This window comes from Arachis ipaensis, chromosome B5, assembly GCF_059453495.1.
Source record: "Arachis ipaensis isolate K30076 ecotype BB chromosome B5, ASM5945349v1, whole genome shotgun sequence".
NCBI lineage: Eukaryota > Viridiplantae > Streptophyta > Magnoliopsida > Fabales > Fabaceae > Arachis > Arachis ipaensis.
Window position 1 is genome coordinate 98,583,330 of NC_142440.1, and position 13,003 is coordinate 98,596,332.

A 13,003-nucleotide genomic window follows, 5' to 3' on the forward strand; every position below is an offset into this window, starting at 1 on the left:
GACTTTGCATACCAACATTTGTGAAGGAGAACTACAAAGAAAATAAAGAATGAAATAGGAGTGTTATCATTGGGATAGGATACCCTCCCAGTCATCAAAACTCATTATGGTTCGTTAGAGCATTTGTCGACGACGGCCGTCAGGTGCAATTCAACGTACCCACGGAGAACCAACAATTTGGTTTTTATGCTGTCATTAGTTCTGACCATGGCAATATATGCTTGAGGATCTCAATGGGTGGCCTTAATTCCAGGTTACTCATATGGAATCCTCTCACGAGCAAGAAGCGATATGCATTCGATGAATCCATCAAGCACCTTGCTCATGTTGTTTCGATATACGCATTTGGTTTTCTTGAAGACACCATCGAGTATAGGATTCTCCACGCCTTGAAGAAGAATTTCTCACAGAGAATGCTATCATGGTGTTTGTACACATCCTTTGAAAGAGATTGGACTCATTTTGGGACATTTGAAACAAATATGCAGAAAATTGGACCCAAGTATGTCGTCAAGGATGGACTTTTTTATTGGATAGGGTGGGAAGGTGCTAACCGCATCGAGGCATCATCAATAATTACTTTCAATCTCATCCAGAAGATGTTTCACGAGGCTATGATACCCATGAAAGTCAAATCTGATTACCACGCACTAACTCAGTTCAATGACGGAGTCCGTTTTGTTACATATCGCAATGTCGGCTTCACAAGACAGGTCATGGTTTGGCAGTTGAGGAAGAATTGGGACCATGATCTAGAGTGGGAGAAGATGTTGAGGGTGTCCGGATTTGGTATTCCATACACTCCAATATTGTTCGTTGACAAGGACATTATATCAGTCATGGAGGCTAGAAGTGGTTATAAGGGTTTTAATGACACCGAAGGTACGGATGTTTTAATTTCAAGACTCAAGTATATGAAAGGAAGAAAGGAGAATTTGGTACACCGTACTTGGCAGGAGCATGTGAATGTGAAAACAATCATATTGCACTCTGAAGGACTCCACATGGTTTACTTTATAGCTAAAATTATCACTTAATCCCTAAAATAGAAATGTATGGTATATGTTTTCACAGTTGTTGATGGTCCCCAAATTTAGTTTATGTAGTTAGTATCTAAGTTTGTTAGGAGTTTATGTTTCTTTTGATACCATGAATGTTGTAAGGTAAGCCCCATCCTTTTGGAATGAAAGTAGTTCATATTGTTAGCATCTAACTATGTAAAAAAGTTATTTCTCTTTATATTATGAAATATTGTAAGGTAAGCCCCATCCTTGTGAAATAGAAGTAGCAGGTTAAATCCTATTAGCAATTGAATAAATTATGAATATCACATATATATAATGCAAATTTATTTGTTGTTCTCCATAATTATTATTTTTCAAGGAGAAATTTGACAATTTCATTATATAGTCCTTTATGCATATTTAAATTAGAAAATACATAATTTAATGCAACAATAATTGGGTTTAACCTGGCTTTTGTCAAGGAAATCATTCAAAGCAGATAACTGGCATAAAGTAATTTTTAAATTCTTACCAATGCACCCACTAGCAATATAATCTGGAACCCATAAATCTATTGTGTTAACCATATTGCATAAGCTATGACAGTCACAAAACCTGCAGTGGGTGATGGAACAAAGAAATGATAAGGTGAGAAGCAAATACACATTATCTTATCAAGCATCACAACCATGTTCATATAATATTTCGAGTTGTTAGTGTATGCCAAGACATTTATTTTTGTGATTCGAAGACTGTCTTGTTTGGCAAAAATGTTGAGAGAGTTGTAGTGTGGATATTTTTAAAACATCAGTATCTAACAGGTTGTATGCATATATAAATATTTTTAGTGATATCATGAATAGTATATATACTTATTTTATGCATTATGAAGTGCAACAGAATTTTTGACACACAATGGAATAGAATCAATGAGCATGAACCCGATACCCCTTTACCAGAGTAATATAATTGCAATTAGGATAGATAACCAAGTAGGTGATACACAAACAGGATATGTGAACATGAATTATTCTAACAATACCAGACAAGTCTAGGTTTATAAAAGTCAACCAAATTAAAAAGGTAGGCATGAATAAACGAGGGACAAACCCTTATTCATTGTTTGCTCTACTACAATTGTCACAAATTGATTAACAAAAAATAGAATAATCAAATCCAAACGTGAATTAGAATTACTGTTTACTAATGCAGCCCAGGCTCTATATCTATTTCACAGAAGAAATGGTTAACTAAGCCTAAAATAAATCACAGCACTATTGAATCAATCAAATATATCATCTTTTTGGTCCTTTTGAGAACTGTTTATCTGGTTCTTTAACAATAAAGTGTGCAAGAGAAATTTGAAAAACTCGCTAGAGTTGGCTCTTATAGGTAGTACACATAATTGATACCAAGATCATCAATTACCACAACAAAAACATTAACAAATCCATAGTTGAGATTCCTGGAAAATAATTGAGGCTAACTAAAATTCACACAACCGTTGAATCTACATAAGACTCTAATTGCTAAATTCAAAGGGATTAGTACATAAATTAAGCTAAAAATAGTTATATCTTCAACTAAACACCATTTGAAAATTGATGAAATTGGATAAAAGAAGGAAACCCATTAGTTACCTACCAACGACCTAATCCAATTGGACTATTCGTTTGCACTGAATTCAAAAATAAAAAGAGTTAGAATTTGAACCAAAATCCATTCATATAAATTAGGAAATTCCTATTCATATGAGAATAAAAAATAATTGGTAGCTACAAAAGTTTAAATATTCCAGCCTGTCTATGTAAGAAACAAAGGGAAATTTACAGGAAACCCCGTAACATATGAATAAATCAAGCTCCCATAAAAAATTTTTAAAAACAAGAATCCAGGTTTTGCGGGATTTATGAAGCATTTTGTAAATTAAGCTGAAATCCAGGTACACCAAAATTCTTTCGAATTCTAAGCTGAATGCAAAAGGTGAATAAGCTAATTAAACCCAAAAAGACTAGCATAACATAAGATATAAAATGCTCACCTTCTAATGTAAAACAGTCTCTTTTCTTCCAGAAAATTCAACCAAGTTGAACTCGAAAAGAAGAAAGACAAAGAGGAACTCGCAACAAAGATTGGATCTTGGCTACAAGACAGAAGGGAAGGCCTTAAGCGAGCAGATCTCATGATAATTTCAACCAAATCTCCTCTATTCTCGCCTGCATTGCTTTTCCCTTAATCTCACCACACAAGAATTGTGAGCCATCGAAAGTTCTACTCAGGCATCGAAAGGTAACTTCATGATTTAGAGAAACTGAAAATACAGCAGAAGAAATTTTAGTTATAGCTTTTCAATGTTGATAGGATGGACGGTGCAACGAAGATGGATGAGAAGGAGAACCGTGTTCTGTCCTCAAAAGAAAAGGCTCCAATTTCGAACTCACTAAGGACCCCACTTTCAGAGGTCCAATCCAATACAAGAAGTAATATTCCAGGTAAATTTACAAACAACTTATTGAAACCAGATAGCTTGCTATTCAGTTTTCACACTCATTTAGTATCCTTCCTAAACGAGTCTTCTATAGATGTACGGTTAAATTACAATAAAAAGATAAGGATTTTAGGGCTTTGGTTTACAGTTGGAGTGAAAAAGGATCTTCACGTTGTCAAAACAGTTTATACTATCCACTATTAACTTCCACTTATTAATTACGCAGGTGATGAAAGGTGTTGTAGGTTCAACAATAAGAGGAAGGTGTATGAACTACGTAGCAACGAATGGTTAAGCTTCACGAACAAAACAGGTTGTAGTTCTTTAGCTAATGAAATAACTCAACAGAAAAATGCAAGTGACATTCCAGGCTTAGGTAAGAACCTATAAATTCATATAAGTGCAGAAATATTTTATATTAATCAAATAAATCTTTCCATTATAGAAGATTTCAAGAACATTTTTTATATTAGCAAGTTGTTGGGGTCAATCATTTTTGGCTTATATAGGTCTAATTATAGCCATTTAATACAAAAAATACAGGATTGGTACCACCTATTCACAGAATTGCTGAAGAGCAACCACGTAGAATTTTAGATAATAGCTTCACCATTGGTTTTAGAACAACTAATGTTGCAGAAACTATAGACATAAATGAAAAACCCAACATTCAGACAACAGAGGACACGCCGTTCTTGGGGTCTAATGTGCTGTCACAAGTGACATTATCAAGAGGTAATTAGCATAAACAAAGAATTTGAACCAGAAGAGTTCTGTGATTATGTATGTTAGACTGTGAAGTGTTATTTTGATATTAGATGACTCAAAGCATGCTAGGATGGAAAGAGCAACCAAGATAGCTAAGAAAAGGAAGTGTGTGGGCATTGCTTCCTAACAAGGTAAACATACCATACTCTGTAGTACAGTATCCAAAGAAATAGCCTTCTTTCCAAGCAGGAGCATCAAAATATGTTTCATACGACTGATAGCCATGATTATAGTTGGTTAATGAACAAAAAAATGATTGATTTCATGGGTTATCCATGTGACTCACAAGAAATTTTTTGTACAGAAACTAGCATTTCATTAATTGACATCCTAATTCATAACTAATTTTTCAGATGATAGTAGGGATAATACAGTTTATGATAACAATGAATTGGGACTACAAAGGCATCCAGCCTATTAGGTTAAAGGATCTTTATATATATAAGCAATTATTAGTTGCTGATACATCTACAAGTCATTGGAAACCATTAGGTGTTTTGGTTTTGTAATGAGTATGCAGATTACTGTTAATAGACTCAGTTTGATCAAGGCTTTGGAATGCTATTTTTTTTTGTGTGTCATCAGTTCGTAGGACAGTTTCAGTAATAGAGCTAATATGAAATGGTCAGCTAATGGTTTTGGTAGGTTAATCTAATATATGCCGATATATGTGAAAACTAAATCACATATGTAATGCATTATTTATTTCTATTTATGAGTAGTGTTTTGTTTTACATATACGGCTATTGAGTTCAAAATTGGTATTAAGTAGTGTTAGTATTCCATATAACAACCTTAAGTATTGTAGTTCTTTAACACATATTCTCAATCTAGGATATTAAACAATGTTTTAGTATAACGGTACATTTATAAAGAGTATGTATATCACTATATTGAATAATAGTATGCTCGATTCATTTATATATAAGATACATAAAAAAGCACTGCTAAGAAGCTGATTGAGCCATAGTTGTGAAAAAAATTATATGACTAATTAAATAAGGTGTTATCATGTGATCTAATTAATAATCACTCAGCTTATTCTTATAGTTGTGGACATGAATTATCATGTTTAAAACCAAAATTAAAAAAGAATTGATACACTCGAATTTATATGGGTCCACACAATATGATGAAAATATCAGCAAAAGAACCTAGGCATACATAAACACGAGAGTTAGTTTTATTTTTCCTTTTATAAGTGCACATGTTTGGTTGTTGAAGCTATGGTAAACACTTTAGGAGTTATACAAACTACTTTCAATGTAGAGGACAAGGAAAATCTAATGGACTATGCAGTTGATGGATGTATTATAGATCAAGATCAATGTGATGGAAGAAGTGAAAACCAGATTAAGAAAAATGTTTCTATACCGATTTCATCAGTAAGCCAATGGCCGCTAAGTCCACCATCAAAAGGTAAACAAGCAATAACAAAAATAATGTAGATTGAAGTAAATAGCTAGACATATATACTGATATTAAACACAAAATGATCTCTACAGGGGCAGCACGACACGCGAGAATTGAGAGAGCATTCATATTAGCTAAAAGAAAGCAAACCACAGTCTCATGCACCCAAGAAGGTAACAATCACGAATAATAAAACAACTACCACAAAGCCATGTTCCTAAACTACTTTAGATCATGTTGTCTTCTATACGGGTGAAGTGAAAGTGTCTAAATTTTTACATGGCCCTAATTTTTTGCTCGCAGGAACTAAGTCTGCAAACACATTCACCACACCAACCATGGAAGTGACTTCGATGGAAGGTATCACAATCTTCTTGAATTAGTATATAATTAATTGAAAGACAATTGTAATATGCTATATGTACAGTGATTAAAAAAAAGTTGCATCATGATTCATCCACTATGGATTCACAATGATACATATCCATATCACTAATTTATTCAAGGTGAAGCAATTAATGGAGTTGTTAATACTTTAGAATATTTAACTTTTTATTGAAAAATTTTTTGATAAGCAATATATAATTAGTTTGCAATAGTTTAAACTTATTTTAGTGATTATTAAACCTTTTTATTTTAACTTTCAAAATTCTTGCTTCACTAATTAGATAATTTTAGCTATAACCTTTATATAATTTTCAATGTTATACATAATATACATATAAATATTAAAGCAGAATAAAATAATGTTATTTTCTTACTTTCTTAGCATTACATTAGAAAAATGTCAAATTGTAATAGATAAGTAATATATATATATATATATATAGTGATTAGTGAGTGGTTATTTAGCAAAAAGTTACAAATGCATCAACCCACCAACCATTATAACCCCAAAAGGAAAGAAAAAAATGTCAATTATATATAACGTTCTTCATAATTGGGGAAAAAAAGTGTATACATAGTTACATACTTTAATTTTTTTTGTGTATAAATTATTAAAATATATGAATAAGGAGTAAAAATAAATCATACGGAAGTAATTTAAATTATTCATAGAAAGTATAAAAAAATAAGTGTTGTTTTGTAGGATATATTAGTTAGTGATTTTTTGATAAAACCTAAACCCTTTTTCTCCTTCCCTCTCAATAATTTAACTATAAAATCACCCCATTAATTTTAATAGATAAAACTCAGTCGACGTAATTAGATCATCAAAATTAGAAATATCTCATATTCAATATTTTTTTAAATAAGTAATAATATATCTTTTTCTAATTAAAAAATAAAGGATTTCTTTTTATTTTATATATAAAATAAAATTAAAAAGATATATTTTTAATTTTAGAATTTGAGAATTATAGAAACTTATAACTTACTTTTTTTGGCTTTTTAACTACATTTATTTATTTTTTCTTATTTCTTAATTATTGATGAAATAAATCTACAATTTTGGTCTACTTCAAGTGATTAATGTAGTTGCTAATACTATGGACAACAACCATATTCAACTTGATAATTGTATTATATTGCACTTGATGATTCTTTCTAAAATCAAATGTAAAGATGGTTTCTTTTAATTTAAGTATGGTATATGTGTACTTATCAATCACCCTTTGAATAGATCAAACAACATATGCTAGAAGGTATAGAAGGCAACTAATGGATGCAAAAAGGAGTCCTGATATCTCCAAATGCATGCAAGGTGTGCTGAACTCTTTGTATGTAGTGTAGTATTTTTAGTTTAGAGCATTATTAAGAATTTATATTCACCCTCACGTCCATTATATTAAGAATTTAAGATTATTTAGCTAAGATATCTGATAATTGAGTTAGAAAGTGAAAAAATTCTTTAAGAAAAGTTTGGCTTACTTTATTGTTTACCACTAATTGCACAATGGTTGGAAAAAAAATAAAGCTGTTACCAAAGGTGGAGCAACATGGGCTACAAAAAAAATTATAAGAGACTTTAAATAATTTTTATTCTTAGGGATTACTACTTAAAGTGGGGTCTTAATTACAAAATCAAATCAAAATATATGAATTTATTGAAAAGTCACGTTGGGTACTTTGTATGTTAGGCTCGGTAAGGACTCCAAGACAAAGAACTATAGAAGCCGACAAAGACTATTGCAAGCAAAATAGTGGTATGTTATGATTTGGTGGAGGGGAGCATTATTGGGAGTTACGGTTTTATAACTCTAACAAATCTGCTAAACAAACTGCATAATTTTTTATTTCCACTATTTGAACATTAGGTTTTTACCATTCAGTTTCTTAATTGTTAAGTCAATCAATTTATGACTAATTAGGTTACTTTTTGCACCGTTGATTATCAAGAGTTAACTTCACAATGTAGGCAATAAGGCGTCATACAGATCTAACATACACATTAAGTCTACTGAACGGTCAAATAAAGGTATGAGCTTACTTAATGGAATTCAACATAGAGTCTTATTAAATGAAAGTTTTAGGTAGAAAAAAGAAAGGTATGTGAACATTGGATATGCAATGTATGAATGTGAACATTGCAATGCTCTTTATTGGTATGCTGAGAGGTCAAACAAAAGTTACAACACAACAGAACCAAAATTCACATTATGCTGTAAAGGAGGAAAGGTTCAACTTCCACAATTACAACAGGCTCCAAGAGTGTTGTATGATTTGTTGTACAACAATACCCCCAAGAGCAAGCATTTTCGGGATAACATCAGAGCTTACAATAGCATGTTTCAGTTCACATCAATTGGTGCAAAGATAGACCGTGGCATTAGTCAAGCAAGAGGGCCACCAACATTTATCCTTTGTGGAGAGAATTATCATCTAATGGGTAGTCTGATTCCTCCAGAGAAAAACATTGCAAAATTTTCTCAACTGTATGTATTTGATACTCAGAATGAGATTGAAAATCGCATGGCAGCTATTCGGTAAGTTTTAGGGTTATTTCTATATAGAATAGATTTAGGATTTGAAGTAACAGTTGGGAGTTTTTCAATAACAATTATCCTATTAAAATTAAATTGTACAAATTCTATTTTTGTAAATAGGGGTGAACATCACAAAGAGATACATGAAGATATTGTTAGAGAATTGAAACAGATGCTTGATGATAACAATGTACTGGTGAAGGCATTTCGCATGGTTAGAGACTCACTTGCAAGATACAACCTGCCCAACACGGATGAGGTAGCTGCATTGATTGTGGGTGGCTTTGACATTGATAAAACTGATAGGGACATTGTGGTAGAGACACAAAGTGGAAGGTTACAAAGGATTAATCAACTCAATCCTGCTTATTTGGGATTACAATACCCATTGTTATTTCCATTTGGAGAGGATGGTTACAAGGAAGACATACCTTTCAACAAGGGTAATCAAAGTGGTAGCAAAGGACGACAAGAGGTTTCATTAAGAGAATTCTTTGCATTCAGGATATAAGAAAGGTTAGCTGATGGATCTCCTTTGTTATATTCTAGACGACTATTCCAGCAATTCTTGGTTGATGGGTTCTCCATGATCGAATCATCTCGCCTAAATTATATACGACTTGATCAGGAGAAACTCAGATGTGAGATGTACAAGGGTATAAAGGAAGCAGTTTTGTCCGAGGAAACAACACCGTCATCGCGTGGCAAAGGTCATGATCAATAAAGTATTTATTTAAATACGTGAACAAAGGTCATGATCGTGTAACTGCTTCCTTCTATAGAAGTGTCACAGTGGATGCTGAGTTAGATGAATATGATGAGGTGAGTATGTATTACGATTGTAGATACATATCACCATGTGAAGCAGCATGGAGGATTTTTGGTTTTAACATCCATTACAGAGATCCATCTGTTGTGAGATTGGGTTTTCACTTACCCAATGAACAGAATGTTATATTCAAAGACCACGAAAATCTAGAGGATGTTGTTAGAAAAGAATCAGTGAAGGAATCTATGTTTTTAGGATGGTTTCAAGCAAACAAGGATTATGTAGAAGCAAGGGCACTGGCGTATGCTGAACTTCCAACTAAATTCGTATGGAAGCGAGATGAGAGGGTTTGGTTGCCTAGAAAATCACACTCTGTTATCGGAAGGATTTTCCATGTACCTCCAGGATCCGGTGAAAGTTATTACATGCGGCTATTGCTCAATTTTGTAAGAGGCCCAACTTCTTATGAGGACATTCGTACTATAGATGGTGTTTTATATTCTACTTTCAAAGATGCATGTTACGCACGTGGCCTCTTAGATGATGACAAGGAATATATAGATGCAATAGTGGAAGCAAGCCACTGGGGATCGGGTACATACTTGAGGAAGCTATTTGCAATGCTATTGTTTTCAAATTCAATGGATACACCAGAACACGAATGGCAAAAGACATGGCATCTATTATCCGATGATATACTTCATAGGCAGAGAAGGCTTCTTGACAATCCAGGTAATTTATTGTCACAGTCTAATGGTTCGTATTTTTCAATTGAATGGAATGTCAATATTAGTAATATATTGGTATTTATGTTAAATGGAAATTCATTGTTAACAGTGCCATATGTGTTTTTAGGATTTTTCGAGAAATTTTGTTAGTCTATGTAAGAATATTGTGTATAATAAAAAATTTAAGATATGAGAAGTTTTTTAGTAGCCATGCTAATCATAATTGAACTTAGGTGTATTATAGGATATAATTAGCAATTAAATGAATTGAACCAAGATTCCGTAATGGACATGCAATCTTATCTTATAAGAGAGATAGTTTTTAGTGCATTCAATAAGTTGTCTTTATCTAAGCAAATAGGATAAAATTGAATATTATTTGTTCTTATTTTTATTTCTGGTTACGTAACTGAAGTTATTCTTCAAGATTCATTCATACAAATTTGGTCTTTCTATTGACAGATTTATTCATTTCCGAAGATGAATTGAAGGAGTTGACGTTGATAGAAATTGAGAGAACACTTAACACATACAATAAGAGTCTGCAGGATTTCTCTCCGATGCCAGTCCTAGATATAAGCCAACTCAATAGTCAACTATATGCTAATGGAATGAACAGGTTAAAATACATGACTTAAAAATTCTATTTAAATAATATTTAATTAAATTTATTTTTTTTTAAAAATAACCTTCTACAAATGAGGATACAAAAGTAATTACTTATTTGGGTTATATAATAAATATAAATTGCAAATATCTAATATTATTTTTTTCTAATGAAGAACTTATTATCATGGTTTTTAAAACTAATTATATAAAATACATATACATTAACTTCATAAGTAAATTTGTCAATATAACTTCTATTATAACAAATTTAAAATTTTCAATAAATTTTTACACGGTCATCTCATAATTTAATAACAATCCATTAAATATTAGAATATTAGCTTTCAAATAGTTAGTTTAGTCTACACAATTTTTCTTCTTCATTTGCAATAGTTAAAAAATAGAGTATAATTTCTAATAGCCTTTTTTTTTTGCAAAATACATATTCGAAATGAAATATTTTATATAGTCAACTATATGCTGATGAAATGACAGGTTAATTTCCGATGAGCTCCGCTATGATAAAAGACAGCTAGCTCTAGACCATACCACCTATTTGCAACAACTAACCGACGAGCAATATTTTGTTTATAAGACAGTTATGGATGCTGCTAAAAATGGGAAGGGTGGAGTATTCTTTTTGTATGGTTATGGAGGGACTGGCAAAACATTTGTTTGGAAGACTTTAGCAGCTGCATTGAGATCTAAATCACAAGTTGTACTTACTGTTGCATCGAGTGGTATTGCATCTCTTTTATTACCCGGGGGTAGGACAGCACATTCACGTTTTTCAATCCCACTCAATCTAGATGAATTCTCAACATGCAATATAAGACAAGGAAGGGTATTGGCCGGGCTGTTGATAAAGACAAAGCTTATCATTTGGGATGAGGCTCCTATGGTAAATAGATTCTGTATTGAAGCTCTTGATAGAACAATGCGTGACATCTTAAGATTCAAGAATCCAAACAGTCTTCACCAGCCATTCAGTGGGAAGACAGTTATTTTTGGGGGTGATTTTCGACAGATATTACCGGTGATTCCTAAAGGGACTCGGCAAGAGATTGTTAGCGCCACTATAAACTCATCTTACATCTGGAATGATTGCAAGCTCTTGACATTGACAAAAAATATGAGATTGAGATCAAGTGATTCCAACACAAGGTCATCTGAGTTAAAAGAGTTTGCTGATTGGATACTTGGTATTGGTGATGGTTGTCACGGAACTCCAATGGGACAATGTCAGAAGATTCTAATCCCAGATGACATACTGGTCAAAGACTGGGATGATCCAATTGAGGCAATTTGCAAGGTTACTTATCCAAAACTTTTTTATCGCACCATTGCTGATGAGCACATTGAAGACCGAGCAATACTTGCACTAATTTTGCAAGTAGTTGATGAGATAAATCAATTCATGATGAGCTTAAACCCTACTGAAGCACAGACATACTATAGCTCAGACAAGGCATGCCCAACCGAGTCTAACAACGACTTATTGGCGTCCATTCACACACCTGAATTCTTGAATACAATTAGATGCTCAGGAGTGCCCAATCATGAGCTGACATTAAAGGTTGGAACTCCTATCATGCTTTTAAGAAACATTGACCACTCGGTAGGATTGTGCAATGGAACACGTTTGGTTGTCACTAAGCTTGGAAAACACATTATAGAAGCACGTGGTAGTGCCAGAAAGAACAAAGGTCAGAAAGTCTTTATTCCTAGGATGACTCTAAGTCCTTCCGATCATCGAATACCATTTAAGTTCTAACGAAGACAATTTCCTATAATGGTATCATATGCGATGACAATAAACAAAAGCCAAGGGCAATCATTAGCGAATGTTGGATTAATTCTAAAAAAACCTGTTTTTACCCACGATCATCTTTATGTTGCAGCATCTAGGGTGACACACAGGGGAGGTCTTAAGATACTTTTATGTCGTGATGAGGATAACTGTGCAGAGACCGATAATGTTGTTTTTAAAGAAGTTTTTAGAAATGTGGCTTAAACAGATGTACTTCAGCCTAATAGAAGTCTAACATGCAGCATATATAGGAGACCTTGGATGCAAAAGGATTAGCTACATTCAGGAACGGCTATTGGCATAAATTTGACAATTTCATTATATAGTCCTTTATGCATATTTAAATTTGCAAATACACAATTTAATGCAACAAGAATTGGTCATTAGAGCACCTTTAGTTAAGGAAATCAGTCAAAGCAGTTTATTGGCATAAAGTAATTTAAAAATTCTTACCAATGCACCCACTAGCAATATAATCTGTAACCCA

At 32.8% G+C, this 13,003-nt stretch overlaps 1 protein-coding gene across 1 annotated transcript; it reads left to right on the plus strand.

The window, feature by feature from the left end:
• The first annotated feature begins 8,184 nt into the window (after positions 1-8,184).
• Positions 8,185-12,720, plus strand: LOC148565113 (uncharacterized). The gene is made up of 7 exons (XM_088487120.1): positions 8,185-8,600; positions 8,721-9,075; positions 9,163-9,310; positions 9,352-10,101; positions 10,560-10,716; positions 11,202-12,412; positions 12,608-12,720. Exons 1-7 carry the CDS (start codon positions 8,185-8,187, stop codon positions 12,718-12,720), a joined length of 3,150 nt encoding a protein of 1,049 aa, XP_088343246.1.
• Positions 12,721-13,003: the final 283 nt, after the last annotated feature.